Source organism: Colius striatus, chromosome 4 (assembly GCF_028858725.1).
Source record: "Colius striatus isolate bColStr4 chromosome 4, bColStr4.1.hap1, whole genome shotgun sequence".
Classification (NCBI taxonomy): Eukaryota; Metazoa; Chordata; class Aves; order Coliiformes; family Coliidae; genus Colius; species Colius striatus.
The window spans coordinates 75,950,596-75,976,015 of NC_084762.1; the positions used below are offsets into that span (position 1 = coordinate 75,950,596).

Sequence of the window (25,420 nt, forward strand, 5' to 3'; positions counted from 1 at the left end):
TCTGGGGCTCAGAACCCTGATCCTGATGTTTTTACCTCCTCCACCCCGTGAACGGCCCAGGGGGGCAGGGAGTGGGGGTTTGATTCAGTCTATTCCTGATGGCTTCTGCGTTTGTCCCTCCTCAGGGCAGGTGCAAGTCCTTGAGGTACCTCACACACACGACAGCCCTGCACGGGCTGCTCCGATGTGCATTTATCCCAAAGGCTGCAGCTCCTCTCTGCCTCTTGTGTGGGGCTGCTCTGTGGTGCGCAGGCTCCAGCACGGCCTGCGCCATGGCTGCCTCCTCATACAGTCTCTCGCCTGGCCAGGTGCACTCACACAGAGCTGCTGGTAACTCTGAGTCCTGCCGTGGCCCTGCATGGGTTGCAGGGGCACAGCTGCATTCTCGCTACAGCGTGCAGAGGGGTCTCTGGTCTGGTGTTCCTCCTTCCTTCCTCTTTCTCTGACTGTGGGGTCCACGTTGCCTCCATCTTGTATCACTCTGACACCTCCCCGCCAGCACTTAAAATTCCCGTCCCCTAAATAGTGATGGCAGAGGCGCCAGATTGGCCCAGCCGGGCCGGAGGTGGATGTGAACCCAGGAGCCGCGGGAGAGTCCACAAACTCTTTACCGGGTCTTCACTGCAACCCCCTCACCCTGTTACCAAGCAAAAGCTGCTCCTTGCTAAACCATGACACTCCCCTTGCTCAGTCACTTGTCTTCTGGCTGCTGCTTGTCAGGACAAGTCAATGGAAGAGGGAATCTTGTACAGCATGTGATGAACTGAGGAATCATCTTGCTGTCACTGTGGACTAAGGGAACAGCACCAAAGTCAGAAAGACCACTCTGAAAGCATTTCCTCTGCTGTATTTAGTTGGCAACAGCAGTCCCCTTGCCATCTGGCACAAACAAGTTGGGCCCAGCATGCCTTATATTTTTCTAGATCTACATCCTTTTCGGCTTGGGACTGTTGTCTAGAGCTTACTGCGGGGCATGGCATTCAGAGCAGAACACAGGGAAATGAGTGGAAGGGCTACTCTTCCTTGTGCTTCCTTGAGACAGCAATATTGTGCAGTAAGGAAGCAGAGGTAGAAGATGAAGAACACTTTTTGTACAGTCCATCTATGTTTCACTCTCAAATTTACTTCTATGTGTAAATATACAACATTTATGAGGAAGGTAATTTGTTGGATCCCTTTAGTTGAACCTGAGTGCTTTTTTTGGTGTTTTTAAAGGAGTTATTTTAAAAAAAGGTGAGGAAACAAGCAACAATTAACAAGAATTGGCTGACTTTTTAACCATCTTTTAAAAGTCTTTATGATATGTTGTGAGATATTTAGTTGCCTTGCTGTTGTTCTACAGAAGGTTTTGCTGCAGCATCTGTCTGTTTGGCAAAGTTCTAGTGGAGGTTTTTCAACAGAAGACAGCTTCATTTTTCAGTAGACTTATATCTGCCTGTTTGCAGTCCTATTGCTGACTAAAGTAAAGTTTGCAAGAAAGTTAATTAAGAACCAGAATTCTCCTGGTCAAAGGAGACTATCATAAATGATGCCAACTCTTTGAGATATGCCTTTTCTCTGATTAACACTTTGGTAATTTAAAGTGGTTAGGATAATGTTACTTCTGAAACCGTTCAATGAGACCTGGACAAGCTGGAGGGTTGGGTGGAGAGAAATCTAATGAAATTCAACAAGGGCAAGTGTAAAATCTTGCATCTGGGAAAGAATAACCACATGTACCAGCACAGTTTGGGGAATGAACTCTCAGAGAGTAGTGTAGGGGAAAGGGAGCTGGGGGTCCTGGTGGACAGCAGGATGAGCATGAGGCAGCAATGTGCCCTCATGGCCAAGAAGGCCAATGGCATCCTGGGATGTATTAGAAGGGGTGTGGGCAGACAAGTTCTACTCCTCCTCTACTCTGCCCTCGTGAGACCACATCTGGAATATTGTGTCCAGTTCAGGGCCGCTCAGTTCAAGAAGGACAGGCAGCTGCTGGAGAGAGTTCAGTGCAGAGCCACCAAGATGATGGAGTGGAGCATCTCCCTTACGATGAAAGGCTGAGGGAGCTGAGGCTCTTTAGCTTGGAGGAGACTGAGGGGTGACCTCATTAATGTTTATAAATACATAAAGGATGAGTGTCAGGAGGATGGAGCCAGGCTGTTCTCAATGATGTCCAATGATAGGACAAGGGGCAACAGGTACAAGCTGGAACGTAAGAGGTTCCAAAGAAACATAAGGAAAATCTTCACTGTGAGGGTGACAGAGCACTGGAACAGGCTGCTGAGATGGGTTGTGGAGTCTCCTTCTCTGGAGACATTGAAACCCACCTGTATGAGTTCCTGTGTGACCTATTCTAGGTGGTCCTGCTCTGGCAGGGGGGTTGAACTGGGTAATCTTTTGAGGTCTCTTCCAACTCTTAAGATTCTGTGATCCTATGAAACAATACTTCTGTATTTTTACAGAAAGTACTTCTCAACCTTAAACTCAAAATTGTGAATTCAGTGGATAGTTGTTAAAGAAAAACGTCACCTTAAAGCAGACAAAAAGTACTTTTCAATGATATCAAGAAGTTACTGACTTGTGCTAAGCACTGCAAGTGAACATGCGTAAACGCAGATACTGGTGGATATGTTATTCAGGCAGGTGCTGGCATATGCTTTTTTGTATGTACAGTAGTCGTGTGCTGTGCAGTTGTTGTATATACTTGCGTGCAATCATTGTCCTGCTATATTTAACTGAAATGTAGATCTTTAATCCAAAGCATGCTGAAGCCTCTGGGAAACTTTCCAGCTATTTAATGAGCTTTGGCATAGTCCAGACTGTAATAAGCTGTTTTCAATGACTGAGTGATTTGCAGAAATAGATTCTTGGATATTGTGGGCTGAAGTGAACTATGATTCCAGTGGGCACATTGGTAAAATCAAGCTTATGGAGTAGCCCGGTCTCTAGCAGTGATTTGTCGCACGACAGTCCATATTCTCTAATGTTGCCAGTGATTGTTTATGTAGGTTTTGACTAGTATAAAAATTATTTTGTTTTAATTATTAATTTACTTCCTAAGTTGCACGAAATCTCATTTAATTAGGGAGGGAATTAATATTTTCTCTACTCTCAAAATTTATAGGTCAGAGGAAAAGATACTTCATTCTGAGGAGTTAGTACCAGAAATTATGTAGGATTAGATTTGGCAGCTGCGTTAAACATCCATGTCTGTGTGTGCAAGCATACATACATACATACATATATATATATATATATGAAATATATGTAAGTGCTAGGCATGCACACACACTCGTATTTATTAAAATAAAGTTAACCTGTGGTAGCAAATAATGTTGACATTTCAGTGTATACAAATGGCTTGGAAAGTATGTGTCTGGGATTCAAAGCAAATGGCATTTTTATGTAGCTGCCAGGGTGTGGTGTGGGTTGAGGAAGCTTCAAAAGAGTAGTGTAAACATTTGCTGAAGACATTTGTATTGAAATAAAACAAAGGTCTTACCTTTGTATGGGATTTATAAGGTAAAGGCTGGCAGGAGAAACTATAAACCCACACTTTTTGTGTATACCGGGAATGATGGGATTGATGTTAGTCATTTGAGAGACAAGTCATTTAACTCTTTGTTACTGTCTGGAGGAATGAACCTTTTAGAAAAAGATTTTGTGAAGGCTCATCACCTAGATGTAGATTCTATGTATTGCTGAGATTCAGTAGAGAAATTGCTTTAAGTTTCTGATTTTGTGCTGTAACACTCTTGCCTTCCTTCTGCCCTTGGTTCTTTGTGAGACAGTGGGAGCCAGAAATGTAAACAGTAATAAAAGGCTTATATTAGAAATTTCTTAACTGTAGACCTTTAGAGTGTATATACCAAGTTACCGCAGCAGGAGTCATGTTGGCTGGATTAAATGATAAAAGGGGAAATGCATTTCTGAGCTTTGCTTTCTCTTAAGGCAGATTACAGTGTTTATGTCTTGTACATCACTAATTATGCTGCAGTATTTAACAAACAATCAGTAATTCACATAATAACAGCTACACTCTGGAGGGGCGCCTTCCCTGAGAGAAAGAGTGCTTTTTCTAGACATGTGTTACAACAAACAGAAGAGTTCTCGTTATCTTAGGCCACTTTTGAAACTTTCTCAGGCACCAATTATTTCTCCAAATTAGTTTTTCATTGCCAATGGCATGCCTGAGCTGGAGACTTAGATGGGTGGAACTCTGTCATTAATTGCTCTAATCTAAAATATGCTGACATTAAAAAAGAGACATCACTATAATGACAACCTAAACATGTTGCTGATAGCAAAACATCGCTAAAGTCCGGTTTGCACAGAGGGGAAAAAGTTTGTACGTAAATTCATGTACAGCTATGGTGTCATCCATTAAAATTGTTCTAAGTCAAGTGTAGACAAGGTCTTGGGGAAAAAAAAGCAGAAAAGCAGTGATTTCTACTCCAGCTACTGTTGTTTCTCCTTAACTTTACATTTTCTAACCATGTAACTCTACTATGCAAGAAACCAGAGCAAGGAGAATCTTAAACCTTCCTGGGGAGGCAGAGTGGGACTTCGTCTTTTCATGTCTGCCTGTGGGATTGTTTTTCTCCTTGTGTCACTGAGAGTGGAAGTACCTGCATTACGGACAGGAGTTGCAAAGGAGGGAAAAATGAGGGTTGTAAAGTGCAAAGCAGGCTGTGCTTGGGCAGGGGGATGAAATCATTACTGCTCAGAGCAGGTGGCATTCCTCAGCTGCTGCTTTGGAGAGATGAAGGGTTCTGGTCAGAGCAGGGACTGAGAGAAGGGTTCCCTAGGTTGTCTACGAAGCAGTCTGCTGCATCACGGTGTTAAAACTGGTGCCAATCTTCAGTCACACAAAGAAGAAAACCACTAAATTAACTAAGGTAGCACAACTTTCTTTTAATGCCTCCTTTCTCTTCCCTCTGCACACTCCTCAAATCCAAAGTCAGTGTTGTGCTTTACATCAAAGCTAATAGAAGATTGTGTAGAGACAGCAAATTGTCCCCAAAATAAATGATGTGTGTTAATTTGAATCCATCTGTCTGTCTGCGAGGTGAAAATGATATGACAGAAAGCATAGTACACTGCCTGCGCATGAACATACAGTCATTGCTCCTCAGAGACATCCTGATGTATTGCAGTGTCAGGACAAGGATATTGAATCTTACAGCATCAATCTATTATTCATGCTGAATAATCCGTTATTGCTGTATGGGGACTCTTGAAACGATAGTGTGTCTTCCCCAGCCACCCCTACTCTGCTCAGTGTTTCTGGCAGCAGTAGAAGAGATGACACACAGTGTATGTAGTTGATTAAGATGAGACGAGATCTTTTTTTTGTTTCTTAGCTGAGTATGCAGCAAAGGTGGTAGGTGCACACAGTGCTGAGTGTGCAAAGCCTGCATATCCCCTCTCACATTTTAACGTACGGTTTGGAAAATCCCTGAGCAGAAGTATGGGTGAAGGTATAGCAAGAGCAGCGTTTGTTTTATGCCTGACCTCCTTCCACTGCAGTGTTCCACTGCAGCATTCACATGCACTTCAAACCATTGCCCTGACACTGAAAAGGAGACTGAAGGCAAATGAAAATTCAGGCTGTATTTCAAAGGCATGTGCACACATATCCACATTTACCTTTGGAGCTGGAGGAGACCAAGTTGTAATTTGAAACAGAAATAACACTATCAGCTTCAAAATCAGGGCTTCACCTAGGGCCCTTCCCCATCTCCCTCCTCTCCCTGGCAGTTAAAGTTCAACTACTTCATTTGTAAATGCAGCTCTCTGATACAATCAGAAGCAGAAACACAGAGCTGGCCATTAGCTCAGTCAGGCAAACAAGCTGCTCTGACTGCATCGTAAAAATCCTGGCTTTACATCTTCCTGGTTCAAGAAATAACTACTGGTGATTTTCTTTGTCCTTTTCATGAGTTCACCATTGTGGAGTTTTGTTTGTTTGTTTTGCTGTTGTTTTTTAAACTGAGGAAAAGTGAAAGACAGAATCAGATTAATACATAATTGTCCCAGTATAATGCACATATTCTTCACTGGGAAGAATAATAGGGTTTTCCATGCAGTTTCAAGTTTCACACAGGCTGTCCTGACTGAGAGATATCAGTGATATTTCAGTTCACAATGCTTGTTTTGCATCAGAACAGCCCTTGGGAGACTTGGTGATGGGAGATCCCAGGGTCCTGTACAAACACATGGCAGGTCAGTCACACCTTGTCCCATAGCACCAGTGGCAGTTAGAGGGCAGGAGGTGACTGTCAGCAGAGTTAAGTGGGCGCAGAAGGAAAGCGAGAGATGGACTTCTGAAGCAGAAGCAGGCAGGGTGGGTTTTCGGGAACAGAGGGCAAAGCCAAGTTGTGTGGATGGCAAAGGACACTTTCGAGAAAAGGCAGAGAATAGTTTTATAAATATGTGAGAAACTCCTTCCTAGTTTGCAAGACAAGATGAGATGCATTTTTGAAATTGAAGAAAGACAGTGAAAGACTCTTAAAGTGAAGATCAAGAGTATCTGTTGATGGGACAGAGTAGGGTGTACTGGTGATGACAGCAAGGAGAATTTGAAAAATAATAGGAGTTCTCTTTGGCTACTCTGAATTTAAGTAGTGAGCTGCCAGAAGAACAAGCCAGACTAAAAGACAGCTGGAAAGCACAATGCAAGATGATCTTCCTGTGTCTATATTAACAAATAGAGCAAACATACAGGGCAGGTTTGTAGAGTGAAAACAGTCAGGACAAAAAAGCTAATATCCATATGAGGTAGATTTTAGGAGATTTTATCTCAGATTATCCTTAGTTCTCACAGACTGAGCAACCATTAGCAGCTGGAGCATGTGAGATTTGCTCTTAGAATACATCTTCTGGTTTGGCTCTTCTAAAAAGAATCTAGCTCATGCATTCTGAGCTCTATGGTGTGAACAAAAGCATGGCAAATTGGGATAATCAAGTCATTCACCTTAAGTGTGAGCACCTGATCCAAACTGAAACTCTGATATCTGCCTTAAAAGTTTATCTTTCTTCCCAGCATGGGAGCATCTTTGCTGGACTTAAAACAGAAGTGGAGAATAAATGTGTGAATTGCCAGAGTGTGGCTCATTGCTGAATTATTTATCTTTTTGAGGGGGGAATCTGCTTTTTTTCTCATTTATTGTCACATGTTTCCCGAAGTTTAATAGTTACTTGTACCACATTTTAAAAGCAATCTCTCTGGCACACAGATTTTCATCACAGTGAATTGCTTGAGCACAGACTTCTCCTCACAAAAAGGAGTAAAAGGGCTTCCCTTGATGATTCAGATTGATACCTACAGCTACAACAACCGCAGCAATAAACCCATCCACCGAGCCTACTGCCAGATCAAAGTTTTTTGTGACAAGGTAAGTGGAAAGCACAGTTACTGCTGCTAGAAGAGGAACCTTGTTAGGCAGGTTTTTACAATATTTTATAATTGCTGTATTTCAGGTGTAATTAAATGTCATTTCTTTCCCTAAAAATATGTGTTTGGTAGAATTTGGATCAGCTGTGTCATAGATCTAACAGATTGTGATGTAGTTATTTTTCTGCTTTACAGCCTTTTTGGCCTTGAATCCTTAGCTTATGAACAATAGTTGGACTGTTTGAGGACAGCATGTTATATAGATCATGATACAGGAATATCAAAAAAGCCATAGAAAAGTACAACATATTTCTTCCTGTAACAGCCAGTTTGGGCAACATGTAAACGTTGCAGAGAGATTTCTGACAGAGAAATCCACCTTTCAGTAAAGGCCTGCTAAGCTCTCTTTCATGATACAGTGGAAAACACCGGGTCTCAGTGATGCCAGTGATGGTTTCCACACACCACACGTACCACCTCCCTCCACACTTAATTACAAGCAGTTATTTTGGAGGCCATTTATATTGCTAGGATTTTCTTCTTAAAAGTAAACTGCAAAATTATATTAATCATTTCCATTTTGTAGTTCAGTAACATTTTTTTCTTTCCTCACTCCTCCTCTTGTAAAATTCTATTCTTTTAGAATGTATTTCCCTACTCCTTTACAGGCAGCAAAACATAGATCATGCCTTAATGAGTCTGACAGTGTTGTGGTCAGCTGTGTATCACCAAGTAGAAACACTTGCTCAGAAATGTTAGCTCAGTGACAATTCTTAGATGTGAGCCTGACCACGTTTCAGGTGTGATTAAGACCTGCCAGCCGATGACTTTGTCCCTGCCAGGAAAGCTTTTCCACAGGGAAGCTGTTGCCTAGATTTTAGTCAAGGTTCAGGGATTAAGGAGCCTACATCTGTTTGAATGACTTGGAAATTTACCCAAATTAGTCTTACCATCTTACAGGTAAGAATAGAAAGACAAAAGGCCATGCCCCAGGCAATATGTAGCATTAACTTTTTAATGGAAAGGGTAAGAGTTCAACTGTTGCAGGTCTCTGTACTGCTGCTCCTTCCCCTTTTTCAGTTGGTTCCCTTGTTGCTGTCTTGACAACGGATTCTTGAGAGCTAATCAGTCAGTTGTGTTAGGAGCAAAAACTTTGAAAGTAATGAATGTAAATGCATGCACTGAGGTCTTGCAGTCAAAATGTTATGCTTTTAATTGTAACTTTGAATGTCAAACATTTAGAGATTTGAAGCTCCATCTGAATGTTAAAAGCTCAGTAAATATCAAAGTAGAAAGCCGTTTTCATCTACCTGTTTTTGTAAAGCAATTAGAAAAATCTGAATTATTTAAAAAAGGAAGGAAATTCAGAGCACAAACTCATTAAGGGTGACCTGTGGACACAACTGGTGGAGATATTGAATAAAACATGTTCATTGCATCCATTGGCTTAATTGGTACTTCAAATATCCAGACTAGAAAGCAGGAAATGAACGTGGAGTCTTTTAATCAAAACTGTCTCAAAGTAGAAGAAAAGGTCAGGGGGTAGTTAAAGCGTTATCCACATCAAAACTGCATTGACAGTGGGAACTGGAGGGCTCAAGGGTGTTGATAACAGGGTATGTATCTGTGCAATGTAAATGCATTCAGGGAGCTTATTAATATAATGCAAGACTGAAAAGGAGTTGAATGAAAATGAATGAAAATTATCAAGGTCAATTCACATGACAGTTTGTGCTAATTGACTCTTCCAAGGGGACTGAGGCCTGCTGCTCCCCTCCCTTATGCTGCTGTATCTTTACCGACATCTATTTGTCATGTTGTTTTTATAACTAAATACATTTTTGGAGAATTTCTGCTTGCTGGTGGCACTGAGAGAATCTGTGTTGCTCAGAGGAATCATAGAGTCATTTTGGTTGGAAAAGACCTTTAAGATGATCAAGTCCAACCACTAAGATAAAAGTGCCAAGCCCACCACTAAACCCTGTCTCTCAGCTCCTCATCTACACTTCTTTTAAATATCTCCAGAGATGGTGACTTCACAACCTCCCTGGGCAGCCTGAGCCAGTGTTTAATGACCATTTTGGTGAAGAAGTTATTTCTAATGTCCAATCTAACCTTACCCTGACATAGCTTGAGGTCATTTCTTCTTGTCTTTTAACTTTTTACTTGGGAGAACAGACTGACCCCTACCTCACTACAGCTCTCTTTCAGATAATTGTAGAGAGTGATCATGTCTCCCCTCAGCCTCTTCTTCTCCATGCTAAACAACTGCAATTCCCTCAGCCACTCCTCATCAGACTTGTTCTCCAAACCCTTTACCAGCTTTGTTGCCCGTCTCTGGACACACTCCAGCACCTCAATGTCTTTGTAGTGAGGGGCCCAAAGCTGAACACAGTACTCAAGCTACAGGCTCACAGGTGCCAAGTACAGGAGGACAATCACTTCTCTGGTGCTTCTGGCCACACTATTTCTGATACAAGCCAGGATGCCATTGGCCCTCTTTGCCACCTGGGCATAGTGCTTGCTTATATGCAGCCACTGCCCCAAGCCTGTAGTGTTGGCTGGAGTTGGTGTGGCCGACATGCAGGACCTGGCACTTAGTGTCAGCCCGTCACTCCAGCCTGTCCAGGTCCTTCTGAAGAGCCTTCCTGCCCTCAGGCAGATCTATACACCTGCCCAGCTTGGTGTTGTCAGCAAACTTACCGAGGGTGCGCTCAATCTCTTTGTCCAGATAATTGATAAAGATATAAAACAGAACAAGCCCCAGCACTGAGCCCTGGGCAACACCACTGGTGACTGGCTGCCAACTGGATTTAACTGCATTCACTGAGACTCTCTGTGCCTGGCCCTCAACCAGTTTTCCACCCATCTCAGAGTAGGTTCACGGGCAGCCAATTTCTCCAGGAGGCTGCTGTGGGAAATTATGTCAAAGGCTTTACTAAAGTCCAGGTAGCCAAAATCCAGAGCCTTGCCCTCATCCACTAAGTGGGTCACCTTGTCATAGAACAAGATCAGATTAGTCAAGCAGGACCTGCCTTTCATAAACCCATGCTGGCTGGGCCTGAACCCTTGGTTGTTTTGTGTGTGTCTCATGGTGGGAAGGTAGCTGGTGAGGCTAGATACCCTCATCTTTCCAAGATACTATAATAAACCCTTGGTGCTGGTTGAGGCAGTGCTAAATGGAGGCTCCGGACTCAGTTTCTCTTGTGAGTCTGTGACTCGTCCTCTAGTGACAAAGCCAGGCTTGACTGCCTCTTTGGGACAGGCATGAAGCTGAGACAATTATTGCCCACCTCTTTGTCATAATTAAAGTACTATTATGTGGCCATTAAAAAAAACCCAGCAAACATAAAATAATTTTTATCTATTTAAAAAAAGCATGAGTTGCACCATTATGGGCTAGTCTGACAACTCCAAAAGAAACTGGTGAGAAAAGTGCCCGATTTATTGCAATCATCTGGATCAGAGGAACTGCATACTAAATTCCTCTCATTCAGGTACTGAAATGTATCTTAGTTTGAAATGTGGAAGAAAATATATTCCTATGCCTGACGGTGTGCTTACAAACGTTTTTTTCTGTGGTGATGATGCCTCTTTGTTGATACATCAGCTTAGGTAAATCACAGGTACAGGTGTCCAGTTCTTAAGAAAATCATTAGCTAATAAATAATTGTCCTCTATCTGAGACACAGCATAACTGTTGTGGAAAGATATAAAACTGGAATATTTGTGGAAATAAAACTGCATTTAGAAAAGTGTTACATATTATATATATTTTGGCATTTAGTCAAGCAGTTGCTTAAATTTAGTATTCATTTACATATAAACTTAAGGAGCGACACTGACTCAGATTCAGTGTGTGCTGTGACACAAATTTATGGAGATAAAGGCACAAAAGGTTGTAATTGTGTTCTTGCTCCCTATTCATTCTTCAGTCTTTTGTCCATGTTTATTTTCCACTAAGCAATCTTCAATTGTTCCAATGCACATCTTGTTTTCTCAGTGCTAATTCTCTCTACCCCTGCAGTCTTTTTATCATGTGTAGTTCGCTGATGCTGCAGTATGATAAGAGTATAAATTTCCTTAAGTAGGTTGTCAGGGAAACTTGCTACCAGGCCTATTTATATTTATATGTTTCAAGATCATTTGCCACCATGTATGAGGGAACGGGGAATTCAGAGATATTTTGATTTTCTACATGTGATTAGTTTTGCTGAAAAGAAACAAAAGCACTTGATTTGGCAAATACTGTAACATTGTTCCAAAATCAAATAAATGAATCCTTTTTTCTTTACTCTGAAAAACTACATGTTTGAAATTCATGCAGTTCTGCCTTCTTCTCTTCAGTATGGATCATCATAGAGAAAATGGACTATTATAACGTATTGAGCAACTCTAATTGACTATTAGTCTTCATCTCTTCAGAGAAGAAGGCTGAAGTCAATGGGCCTGCCCTACAGACGTGGAATGCTTTCACTTTTAAATAGAAACAGGTGTACACATGAGCTTCATAACAGTGATGCCAGTGGTCCTTAGGATGGTGAGGGTTTTACTAGGCTAGAAGGCAAGACTTAAGCTTAAATGTTGAATATGTGGAGAAAAAAAAAATGAAATCAGCTGAAATTCATAGGTTGTGTTTTGCTAAGGATTAGTAGCAGAAGTACTCATTGCACTTATACAAAGTACAGACATCAATGAAAAACTCATTCAATTGTTTGACTGGTCAGGGCCTAATTTATAGTGCCCTATGAAAGGGTTATTTTTTCTCTGTCCTAAAGAGATGTACAAACTCTTAATTTATTAGATATGTGTCAGAGGGCTCAGCTGTGAAAACTGTCCAGCAGAAATACATGCAAAAATCTTACTGTGGTCCATTGTCTCAATGCTTACAACAGTGATGTGCATCATGTAGGCTTGACTGGCCCCTGCGCTGTGTCATGTGCGATGCTCCTAGCTCAGAGTGACTGGCACGTAGGTTTGTGAGTATTTCAGTTGCTGTGTTTGTGAGGTGGCTGTGGCACAAATAAGCACTGGCTGGGTGGGAATGGCGATGCTGCTCAGGGACTGCCCATAGCTCAGAGCACTTGGGAGGTGCCTTGCCTTAAAGGAATGAAGGCAAAGCTGTGAAGCTTTACAAAGTTTATAGTTACAGAGAATAGAAAAGAAAAATTAGAAAAGCATAGATTCTTCATTGTATGTGAAAGGATGAGTTGTCCTCAGTTTCTGCTTTCCTGAGAGGACACTCAGGCTTCCTGCTGTGTGGGAGATGCCTCGTGCTGCTGCATGGGGCAGCCGAGCGCAGCGCTAAGTGGCTGGAACGGCTGCAGCCCTTGGCACGGGGCTCTTGGGGATGTGCCTTCTGCAGGACAGTGGCTCTGAGGCGTATTTTGTGCTTCTTTCTGCCAAAGAAAAGGGGACTTTTAAAAACACAAATGTACCCCTAGAAACAATTTTAATAAGGGCACAATTCTGAATCCCTTGGCTTCTGTGTTTGAGGTCAATGACAACTGAGACCTGAGTCTGGAGGTAATGTTTCTGTTAGACACCTTCATGGTCTTTAAAGAGCTGTTTCTTCCTTCGCCTCTTTCAACCTCTGGAAATCTACACATACATCACAACCAGGAGTACATCTTTCCTGGCATTCTTTTAAGCTCGTTTCAGTGGCTCGTGTGTGAATTTTGCCATCTTGAGTGGATATTTTTGACTTTCCTTACCTCCCTCCCTCTGCCTTCTTTCTTTTAAAGGAAACTTCTAATTTTAAATTGGAAAAAGTCTTTAATTTTGCAAGCTGACTGTCTGGGAGCATATGGATCTTTAATACCCTTTGCAACATGGATATTTGTATTTATAAAGTGAATTAGGAGAACTTCAAAGAAGGTGTTGTTGCTTTTTATGTCAATAACGAGCTTTATTTTCTAAACTTTTGAGAGCCTATTTACATAACAGAAGCCTGCAACTTCCCAGGAGTTCCTGAGGCCTAATAGTGCAGCGCTATATCACTTTCTAGTTTCTGGAGGGCTTTTCCCTCTTTGAAATGCCTGTATTTGTCTGTAAGAACACTTGCACTCTTGGCGAGCTCTCAGTGTAGCTTTCTTACGCTGGCAGATCTCAAAGGCCTCAACAAAGCCGGCCACAGTAGAGCAATGCCACCCCCAGACAAGGTGGGTGGAGGCGAGTTTAGGGAAAAGCTTAGCACAGACGTGATGTAAGTTGATAGCAATCCTGCAGGTGTTTTACGTCAGTACATACGCAGAGTATTTGGCCTGAGCTCGCCGGCCATCCCTGAGGTGCTGGACTCAGATGTCCTTTGTGCAAACTGTGGTGCCAACAGCTCTGCTACAGACTGCACACTGCCTCAGGTGGCCACCCTATCTCCTCCAAGCCAGCACTGGATATGTTCCTCTTGCTGTCTCCATTCATGGGGGCTGCTGGATGTATCAGCCTGAGTTTTGGAGACAGATGTTCTCTCTGAAGCTGGCACATTCCCAGTACTCTGGACAGATTTACCTGTACTGATATAACCAGTCAGTGTTTCACATTTCTGATGTGTCTGTTGCTGTGGCACTGTGCTCACCCCTTTGGATAATGTCTGTGGATTGTCTTTTTTACATCAGGGAGCGGAAAGGAAAATCCGAGATGAAGAGAGGAAGCAGAACAGAAAGAAAGGCAAAGGCCAGGCATCCCAAGCCTCGTGCAATAACTGTGAGTAAGACGGGCCTTTCTGGTTTGGGGCTGAGTCACGTTTAACATGCCTCCTGTCGTAACCATGTGGTTTTGTGATCTTCCTAGCAGCTGAAGGGAAATTGAGTGCACTCCCTCTGCAAAAAAAGAGTGATATCACCTTCTTCAAAACAATGTCTGACCTGGATTCCCAGCCAGTTCTCTTCATACCAGATGTTCACTTTGGAAACCTACAAAGAACAGGACAGGTAGGAAATGGTAATGAGATGAGATGGTGCACATCTACCTCTGGCTGCCTGTGCTCTGAGGCAGGTTTTAGGAAAATAAATCACTGTTCCTGGAGGCTGCTTGTTTCAGCTCTCGTTTTTGGTCAATGCAGCTCTTGGTGAGTCACTTAAAAATGACGGTACAAGAATCAAGTGCCTTTCTGAGCTCTGTATGAGAAAAAGGAGTTTATACTTCATTAACTACTGACTAGTTTGTGTTTGTTAGGTTTTTGCCATTCTTTTACTAAGAAGAAAGTATGGAACTAATAGTAATTTTGAAAGAGAAGGTTGATTTGTGGCTGAAAAAAAGACTCATTTTGAATGTGCTATTTGGCTTGATGAAACTAAATGCCACCTTGTGGTAGCAGAGATCCCCCTCCCTGTGACAACTGCAGACAGAGACCAAGCTCTTACCTGTGTAAGGAAGTCACGAGTAGGACCACTAAATACCCCTGCCCCGTTTACTATTGACATCACCTAGAGATCTGGGAATTCCTTGGAAGAAAATATTTTCACTCTTCAAAGTGAAAATCTGTCATGCTGATGTTAATATTTAATATTGGCAGTCATTATCATCAGTAAATATGAGGAAGTCTTTGCTGACTTGGCTCTTTTAAGACCTGTTTTATTGCTTGCTGGGAAATTACAAACCTGAATTGGAAGGTCAGCTCTGACAGTGTTTTTAATACGAACCTGTTATTTGTTAGCATCTCAGGGAGTAGAATGAGACCTTTATGCATATGTTTATAAAGACAAACAATAGAAGAGGACATTTTATATGCATCCTGCCACAAAAGATTAAAATAGTCAAGATTAAATGACGCTGACTGTTGGAATTGTCATTTATTTTAAAGCAGTGAGAATTGTGGTAGAGCAAAGCACAAAGAGCACAGACATTGCAATCACAGCTGTTACTGACTTAGCCTCCAAAATTGGAAAGACGCCCACTCACATAGCAGGGCTGGGTACCTTCTGTCCTCATGGCTTTCAAAGCAGAATGTGGTTTTCTCTCAAAACAGGAAAAAGTAGAAGCATTCTTTAAGATATATAATCCTGTAAAAAAAATTCTAAACTACCTGGAAGATGCCCTAGTTTGCTAGCTCTCAGGCCATTTTCAGCCCTCCGCTCCGCCCTCCGCTCCGCCCTCCGGTTGCAGTAGTGTCATCTTTGCTATCCTGAACTTTACAGTTGTTCTGTGTATTACTTAATGAAAGAATTATTTACTATGACAGTAATTTATTATTTATGAATGTTTTACTATGAAAGTGGAACCATTTTCAGGTCCTGGTCATAGAACGAGTTACAGACCTCAGCACACACCCACCAGTGAACCATTTTTGTTGTACAGGTTTAGAGGTGAAGGCTGCTGGTGGGAGCCGGGTGTGTTCTGAGTTGCCAACACAAGTGCTGGGAAGCTGCCTGAGATGCCTTGCCCTGCCCCAGCAGTGCCCTGCCTTTGCCCCACACTCTCACAGTAACTTAGCAGCTGGAATGCTGGCACACATGCTGCGATGGACCCACGGTACAGGCATGGGGGCAGGAATTTGATTAACTAATTTGAGTAACTGTAAAGCCTTTGACAACAGACTGTGATTTTATACCTCCCCTGCCTCTGTGAGCCACGTTTGCTGCTCTTGTAAATTTTATGCCAGTGACTGTGAGCTATACTGATGTACACTGAACAGTAGTCTGCACTCGAGCTTCTGCCCACAGCCTGTGCAAAAAAGCTTCAGCTGTACTATTAGTAATTGTATTTCCGTTAGGCTTGTAGTTCAGCTTTGGTTTTTATAGTTTAATTAGATTTTCAGACAGTATTAAATACATACAAAAGCTTCTGAGTGTTGTAGCTTGAATTGTATTAGGGGTAATTTAGGGGACTAGTGATCTGATTTAGAGGTTTGTAAAATAATTGGGAAAATTGTGTAAACTAGGGGAGAGGGCAACATCTGACAAAATGCTTTGATATATTTCCACTAGATGATACTCAATAGCAGTTTTTCTAAGACATATTTATTCCAGATCACAATTAGAGCCAGAGATGTTTGCGTTTTATGGAAGGAAAAGGATTTTTAACAGATGACAAACTGCAAGCTGCTTATTGTCTTTTCTCCCTTTTTGAAGTTATTTTGTTAAGCAGGTGGCTGAGTTTTGGGAATAATTGTTTTTTCTTCCACCTTTCTAGGTTTACTATAATACAGATGATGAGAGAGAAGGGTAAGACATTTCTTATTTCACCAGATTCACAGTTTGCAGTTTGAAGTCACAGAAAGCAGACATAAAACACAAAACCAGATAAAACTGATCCCCTTTCTCCCCCTTCCTTCATGTTTTCCCATTACTAATGGTAGGTGAATAATATGTAGAATTAGTAGAGGGCCTGTTTGGGTTTTTTTAATGGTAACTTTGTTTTCCTTCATGTCAACTGGCAGCTTTTTCTGTCTATTTTTCTTACATTTCCAAGTAAACCAGTTTAAAGAGCTATAAAGTTCAATACAGGGACAGGACAATGTGTTTGACAATAAAGTGCCTTTTGTATATGTAGAGACTCTCAAATAATTTAAAAAAAAAAAAAAAAACAGAATTTTTTTAAAGGAAGCACTGAACTTTGTTCCTGAAGGATGTGTAGCAGTGCAGGTGTGTGTATGCAACAAATACAGGAACTGCAGAGAGAATGCCCAAGCGCCAGGAGAGAAAGGCAGAAAGAGAATGGGACATCTTGGGAAGGGGGAAGGTTGGAAATGGAAACGCCATCCCTTGCTTTGGAGGGACTGGAATAATTGCAGAAAGACCCTGAAATAGTTAGAAGTGTCATGAAATCAGGGCTTTACTGTGTGTGGGTGAAGTTCAGACAGTTTTAACTGTAATGTGTGCAAGCCCCATATTTTGATAAGTTGCCTGAGTCCCAAGTGAACAGCCTCAGATCTCGGAGTTCAGACAGCTGTACGCATGTAAGCCTGCAAAAAGTGGCCTGTGGTAGGAGGTGGCTGGGCACCTGAAGGTAGCATTGACTGGAAAACACGAGGCCCTTTTTGTTTTGTTTTATGCAACTAATGTTCTTCATAAGGCTCATGGTGGAATTTGAGAAACAAAGAGGTTTATTGCACCAAGCACATTGGCTTAAGTTCTCTTCTCCAAGACTAAAACGAGATGTTGAGTCCTGCCAGAGCTGCACCCAGGGGAGGTGGTGAGGGAGCAGCTGTAGTGGCTTCAACCCTTAGCTTCCTCACTGGAGCATGTCACAGTTTTGGGCTGGGTCTGGCCCAGTGTGTTACTCCTTTTGAACTTACTGGCTTGTACACTCTCAGATTTTAGAAATGTTGCTGGTATTTCCTGAGGTTATCGCCTTGACCCCAAAGAGAGGTGGATCATTGTGTAAATGTGGATTCAGCTCCTTACTTAATTGTTCCTTCCTCCTCACCCCTCCCACCTCATAATATTTAAATAGTTAAGGGCTTTGGAGTGTTTCAAAATAGTATGTAACTTCGGAGCATATTTTTCTGTCACCTGTCCCAGCCAGTCAGCCTTGGCAATTTGAGAAGCCTGGAGAGTTCAGATAAGCATTAAAAGCTAAATCCATGCAGTTTGTGGTCTAGTGCTATTCAAGTAGCTAATGGGGATTTTGCCACGGTACAAAGTGAGTCATGACTGCTGCTGTTGTCTCTTCTTCTGATGGGAGCACAGTTTTACTGTGACGTGGTTCCTGTTGTATGTTTTCCAGTGGCAGTGTCCTGGTCAAAAGGATGTTCCGGCCTGTGGAGGAGGAGTTTGGTCCATCCCCTTTGAAACAAATGAAAGAAGAAGGCCTTAAAAGAGGTAACAGTCAGTTCTTAGCAGTTAAAAATAACACTGTGAGGCTCATGCCCTCAAGCTGGGAAGGGCAAGTGTGGCTCAAACCGAGTCAGTTGTTTGGTGCTACTGCAAATGTTGCGTAGATGGGAGAAGAGATCTTCTTCACCTACCAGTATATTAGGAGTCATTTTAACAAATGCTAGAAATGGCTTGAAAGCAGAAAGGAAAAAAAAAACCAAACAAAGAGACTATGCTATCTCAAGAAAGGATCAGGACACAAGTGTATATAAAATTTAAAAAAGCTAGAAAGTTTCTTGATCATTGGCCAAGTTACATAGTTCATAAATGGTCCAGTAGCAAATCAGCAGTTTTCTATTTTTAACTTTTGCTCATCTTTTCTGTTCTGGCTGGGATCACAGGCAAATATGCAAGATGCACTGGGTCAAACACAGAGCCCTTACACAGGCAAACTCCTGCTGACTGCAGACTTAAATTAGCCTGAATAAAATCTCAAAAATTTCCTACCCAATTAGAGAGAGAAGGCATGGAGAGATGTCCTCCAGCAGACCCAACTGAATTGCTCAAGCGTTTGTTTCCCTTAACTGGTTTTACTGCCTTGGGTGAATATTATTACAGTCATGTTTCATATACTGTACCAGTCTTGAGTCCTGTTTTCCAGTCTGCTGCAGTGAAGCTTTGGTGGAGTAGCATTGAAGCAATGGTTTAGATAGAGCTGTTAACCTTTGCACCGAAGGTAGGAATGAGCAGATGGTGGTTTTGTCTACAAAATTTGCTTTGTGTATAGTCACCTCCAGTGCAGTGCCCCAGGTGGTAACTTCCTACACTGCCACAGTTTGACACCCTGGAGAATGTTGGTGTGAGTTCTGGCATGTAAGTTTATTGGAGGCTCCAAGGGTTTGGCCACCTTACATAACTAAAACTCACAAGTGTTTTGGAGACTCACCCATCACTTAGTGAGACAACAAAACAACAAGGTACAGAGGGGAGCTTAATTGTTCTTAGTTTCACCTTTATAAGACTCATTTGAGTTTTACAGAAACAACTTCCCGTGAGGCTGTATTTGCAAAGTTTCTCTTTTGGTTAGGGTGGTGTGCTTGAACCATGGGAAGCACACAAAATTACAGGATGGAGACTGATACCTTCCCAGAATAATCATGAACATATTCCTTTTTTAATGAAATCTTCAATTAATTATGTGAGGTCAACACTGATCAACCTTACCTCTGGTTGACTCAAGGCCGTGGCCAAATTCACATTATCAGGAGTCCATCAAACAGAAGAGAACAGCCACAAGGGCTATATAAAAAACTTGTCATTGGCTGCAATTTCACCTGGTTTTCCCAGCTGGAAGCCTGGAGAGTTGCCTGCAAGGAGATGTTGATTTGCTTTGATTATTCCTGTCCTTTGCTGTAGTAAGCTGTTCTAATATCATGCAGGGCTTGCATCCATTTCAATGGGAAGATTTTAAAGGAAAAATTGTTTTCAACTGGTGGCAGAACTATGTTAAATAATTAAATCCAGGAGAGACACAGAACCAGAGAAGCTAGAGGATGGTCTCTTCACATTCCTTTCCTGTTCAGTGTTTCTTGAAACTTGGATTATGCTGGCTGGAAGCCAGGCCTCTTCCAGCATGGCCTTTGCTCTGGTGAACTTCCTGCCATCGGGAACCCTGCATCTGGAATTGTGCTGATGGAGCACAGCTCAGCTGAATCTGCCTGTTTGACAATACTGTCTTTGCCACAGGAGTCACCGGGTAGTAAAATGTTCAGCTGTTTCTTCCAGGCTTAGCCATACCAGTAACCTTTTTTCTCACAGATGTATTTGGCAGAGCAGAATCAGTGGCTCCTAGATGGCAGGTATGGATGGGGCACTGGTGTAACATTTGAAAGAGAGCAGGTCTGGTATGTGAAATCTTAAATGAAAAGCAGTGTAATCCCAAAGTGGCTCATTATCAGAGCAGTGCAGAGAAGTAGCACCCAGTGAGAGATCCAGCTGAAGAACTGAAGTGACAGTGTGTGGCCTCACCTGTTTGTAATACTGTTTGATGGAAGCAGAAGTGTTAGAGGGCAGCCTTCAAGAGAACAGGTCTTGAAGGGGTTTTGGAAACCGTCAGTAAAACAAGGTTCATAATCTCACACAAGTACTGCCTCTTTGTGATTTATTCTTTTGTCTCTTTCACCTGTAAGGGAGATATAAGTGCCCAACACAGAAATATAAAGTATGTTAATCTGTACCAAGTGTGCAGCTGAAGCTAGTTACTTGGCTAGACTTGTGGCCTTTTCCTGTTTTGAGTTCTCAGTAAGAGTTTTCAAATTACTTTCCCTTTCAGATTTCACAGGGAGTTTCCCATTAATTATAAATCCAGCAACTGTGTTACACATCAGGGAGGTTTCTAGTCCTGTAGTTCTCAGCTTGAAGAAAGTAATATTTTTGTCTAGCTTTCATCTCAGGAAAGCTTTGTTAGTTTGCCTGAAACATTCTGGATTCATAACAGTTGGGGTATTGTGAACCATCCCTATAGAGGACAGTATTCACTCTGGCACCTAGGGAATTTGTGCCTGGACAATTAGTGAAAACTCCAAACGTGGGCCCAAGTCTTACAGTCCCATCATGTCTTTAGTTTCATTTTTGCCATGTGTCTGTTGTGTGCCTTCTGTCCTGGCAGATTTGCCAATAGAGAGCCAAGCTGTTAACACTTTTGAAAGAAGTCTTAGCATTGTTCTTTTGCATTCACACTTAAATCCCCCCATGCAGTGGCCTAACTTCCAAACATCTCCCAGGTGCAACAACCTCCCTCGCCTTCCAACAGAAGCTGATTGCCACTTTGCAACTTTGTCAAGCAGGACTGTTTCATTACCCCCATCTTTTGCAATCCTTTTTAATATCTAAAGAGGATTAGGGAGTAAAATGGATTTCAATGTTGGTAAAAAGATTAAGAACTGAGGCCAGGTAATGTAGAGACCAGACAAATTTGAATTAATCTTTTAACTTTCAGTCAAAAGTAGTTCACTGCCTGGTACAAGATTTCTGCCTCCGCACACCCTCAATATTGCAATCTGTGCTATTAAAGTGAGCCCCTTTAGATGCCATGAACATGATGAGAGTGAGATCAGAGGGCATAAGTATGAGTTGTGTCACGCTGTCACAGTCATTGCTTGGCATTCAGTGGCAGTGCCGCAGAGCAGCTGTTTCCTTTCCCTTGGACCAGCTGTGCCTCCTGGTGTGGGCCAGCTGGCTGCCTTGCCATGGGGCCTCACTGAAGCAGGGGCCTGATCTCTTCTGAAGAACAAGTCGGGGAAAAGGGTGTTTTTTTCACTTACATCAGCCACGTGAGAGAGTTCATCGTGGAGGAAAATTGATTGAGACAGGCCAGAGTAACGGAGTCTAAGGGCAGGGATGACACAGGGGCTTCTTAAGGCATCACTGTCATCGGAAGTCATTTATGGAAAAGTGCCTTAGTGAATCAGAGCTGGGGTTTTCACACCTGTCGAGGGAAAGAATAACTCAGGTTCCCCATTATCCTTGTAACGAATCCTTCACTCAGCATAACATTGCCTGACACACCAAGCACAGTAGAGAGATTTAAAGCTCAACACTTGGATTGTGTAATGGCCCCAACTTTAATCCCAGACCGAGTCATTTTTTGCTGCTTTTAAATATGTTTGTAATTGTTAAGGCAGTCAGAGGTCCAGATGCTTGAAAAGCTGGGAGTAACAGGGCAGCCCTCTAGTCACAAGAAAAGGATTCCTGAATTAATAGAAGTGTTGGTACAGGTAAAATGAGCACTTTGAGTGAGAGCTTGCTCATGCAAGTAAAGGTGTCAGACAAAATACAATTTAACTACTGATGTGGATTTTTTTTTGTTCTCTTACATTCTTACAGTTACTTAGGTTGTGATCCAAAGTTATCTGAGCTTCTAAATCCTCTAAAAGGACAGCATCAGGCAGGTCCCAAAGAATTACCAACCATAGGTGAAAAGGATGTGGTAGCACTTCTGTGGCTCTTACTTCTGAATTAAAGATGTAAAAACCACCATTGTGTCACAGATCTGCTTTGTAGACCAAGACAGGGGACTGATCTCCCCCTGTTTTAAGCCTGTAGAGAAAAGCTACAATTCTCTGCAAATGAGTCAGAGTCCACCCTGCCACAGTCTTGACCTGAGGAATTGGCTTCCAAACAATTGCTTCTGTATGTCAAATCTCTTGTTGATTCATCTGCAAGTCATCTGTTGAGTTACCTGGTGAAGATGTTTTTTGGCCACATTTGGACCATGTTTTGGATTATTTGTTGCAAAAGATATCTTTTTCTGTCTACCAAAAAACCTCAAACCCCAGACATAGAACACCTGTCAGTGCACATGTATTTGTGGCTAACGTGCAGCACTGCTTTTTGAAAAGGTGATTTATTTAGGGAACAAAATGAATTGCAGAACATCTTGTTTAACCTTATGAGAGTCACGTGAGATTATACCTACAACACTTCTCTAGTGTTTATGTTTATTCTCTTTGTAGCTGTCTGCTTTGCTTTTGCCATGTAATAGCAAGTTTCCTCTTTTTACCTGTACAAGTCAGAGGGGAGAACGAGCTAGAGAGGGCAAGGCGCTGCACCTGTGAACTACTAAAACCTGACAGGACGTCTGAGGGAGGAAGAGGAGGTTTTCAGAAGTACAAATGGCATTTGGGTACCCAAGCAGGTAAATGCCTGCCCCCCAGCTGTGCTTTTCGATGTCTCCCCTATTATGTCTCAAATGACTTTGGACTTGTTCTTACAAGTGTTTATTTGTAGACTGGCCAGGCCCATTTGCAGTTGTCCAAGTAATGTCAGAGAAAATAATTTATTTTCCTTTTAATTGATTTTGGACTCAAAGGCTCAGCAAAAGGCAAACCAGACTTGCTTTTTCTGAATGTCTTTTCCCAGCCTTTTCGATGAAGCCTGGAGAGGTGCAAGCCAAGACAAAAGTTTAGGAAGACCTAACGTGTGTTTTGTCCTATGACCCAGAGACAAGGCATCGGTGCTTTTAGCTTATTTCAGTAAAAGGAGATTTAAGTTCTTAAAGATGTAGATTCTGCACATTAAATGAAATTTGCTAAGTTTTCTTTGTTTTCAAAACAATTGTGACATATCTTTCTCATTTAGGTCGCTGGTGATATGAGAGTACATTTCTTTAAGTGCAAACCATCTTCAGCACTTCATTTTACCTGTCATGGATTAATATTTGGTTTTCTACTCAGTGTGGGGTGTTTCATCAGTTCAGTTGACTGAACCTCCTCCAAGTTTTACTTTTTTCTCTGTTTCAGTGCTTTTGTATGTGAGGAAGGAGACAGATGAGGTGTTTGATGCTTTGATGCTGAAATCACCCACAGTAAAGGGGCTAATGGAAGCTGTAAGTATCCAACGTCCTCACGGTATTCGTCTTTCTTGGCAAGAAAATCTTAAGGCTTTCAATGTATTATTAAGATAAAACAAAATATACAGATGAAGTTATTCTCACATACATGTAAAGCATTTCATAAAGGCTTTATGGAGCCCATCTCTGAAATGCTGGCATGTTCTGAACTCAGTGCTATCAGCTATGATTAAATAGTGTCACAGAGCTGGTTTATTGGAGGCCCGAGCCTTGAGGAATGGTGGTAATTAACTAGTGTCAGGGAAGCAGAAAGGTGCAGGCTTCGTTTTCTGAAATGCTTCTTTCTGAATGAATGATTCAGAGCCTGTTGGATCTTCTCCTGTAATGCCCATCAGTGTGTCCACAGCCATCTTTTAAAAAAGAGACCCAAGGATGCACTGTTTCTGTGTGAATTTCATATGACTTTTCTGTAATTGCTGTCCAGCATATAAGGCAATTGCTGAGCCAATACAGACCAGTCTTTCATACCTGCTGTCTCAAATTCCTTCTCTAGCCCTCACTTCTGGAGGGATCTTCCTGCTGCTTCTCTGACTTGAGTTTTTGCTCGTTGACAGTTAGCTGTGATTATGAGTGGTTATTTCCACATTTAATCTTGTTTGTATGAGCTGATGGCTAGTAGATGTGTGAAATTTGCTGAGGAACAGTTAAGAAACAACCATATGTCTCACTGCTTTGGTGGTGGGGACTAATGTGAGATTGACACACGGGATTCTGGTTTGATTTCCAGCCTTGGTTTTGTGGAGAAGAGATGGGAATGGATAAAACTGTCCCTAGAAAGCTCAACTGAATGCTAGTCTTGTTGCATATACCAGACACTTCAAAGGCTGTAAAGACTGAGTTATTTGGTCATTATTTGACCAGTAGCAGAAGGCAGAACAGGATTGTGGGTTAGTGAAGCTGTTTAAAGTGGCTATTCAGAGCGGGGTATATCTGAGGTGAGTCAGCTGCATTCTAAGGATGTCCCAACAGTGCTTTTGCCGACACTGTTAGCTGTGACTGCAGCTCAGTTGTTAGGCAGAATACACGTGTATAATAAAAGCCAGGCTTCGCTTGAAGAGGCTGCAGTCTGAGTCACGATCAGCTGTAACACAATTTCATCTTGTCTTTGTATGGAAGTTAAAAGTGTGTTATAATCCTTCCTTAAACCTTCAAGCTAACGTGAATGTTTTATCTCCAGTAGACTGTGCCTCTCCATGCCTGTTCTCCAGCCACTGTGAAACATAAAAAACAAAGCTGATGCAGAAACAGGAAAGGTTTCTGCATACCTCTGTCAGCACAGCTGCTGACTCAGTGGCAAGTTTTTGGCACCAGAGAAATCTGATCTGTTGTAAAATGTCCCAGTTCACTGGAAGGAACACATTCAGAAAATTTTAATTCTCTTTGGTTGGATATTGTGGGTAAATCAATGCCAAAAAGCTGTCAAAGTGCATATTCTTAAGTGCTCTTTCTACAGTCGTTTCAGCAAGTTATGTAATTTTGGAATTGTGCATGTCCTAAATGCTCAATTCTAAACTCAGCACCTAAACCTAAAAACTGAGGCTCTCAATATTATGGGAGCTCCAGGCCTGAAGGATAGCAGCAATGACCCTGAATCATGCCCATCTTCTCTGATTATGGTTTTTCCTTTTTTTTAAATTTTAAATCACTGTTCATGGCCTGTGGCTTTCTCCCAATTTTCCATGAATAATGATTTTGTTTTCTCAGATATTATGTTTATTTTATTCTCTCATATGCCCCCATCCTAAATGAACAGTCAAATTCCTTCTCAGATTTCTTTCTTCTGGCAGATATCTAGAGGCCTCAGGTTTCAGAGATACAGTACATCTCAGAAAGCAGTGCAAATGTTTGGTCTTTAAGGTATTTGCATCCTACACTAGCTGA

General features: G+C 42.0%; 1 protein-coding gene across 4 annotated transcripts in view; it reads left to right on the forward strand.

The window, feature by feature from the left end:
- The window catches only part of GRHL2 (grainyhead like transcription factor 2), a 71,365-nt gene that overhangs the window by 36,394 nt on the left and 9,551 nt on the right, over positions 1 to 25,420 (forward strand). For 3 of the 4 annotated variants that reach the window (XM_061995698.1, XM_061995699.1, XM_061995701.1), the window contains 6 exons: positions 7,218 to 7,376; positions 13,990 to 14,077; positions 14,165 to 14,304; positions 16,505 to 16,536; positions 18,041 to 18,135; positions 23,430 to 23,515. In XM_061995698.1, coding sequence (XP_061851682.1) covers positions 7,218 to 7,376; positions 13,990 to 14,077; positions 14,165 to 14,304; positions 16,505 to 16,536; positions 18,041 to 18,135; positions 23,430 to 23,515 — 600 coding nt within the window. The remainder of the gene's footprint in view (positions 1 to 7,217; positions 7,377 to 13,989; positions 14,078 to 14,164; positions 14,305 to 16,504; positions 16,537 to 18,040; positions 18,136 to 23,429; positions 23,516 to 25,420) is intronic. The other variant, XM_061995700.1, reaches the window with a different exon arrangement.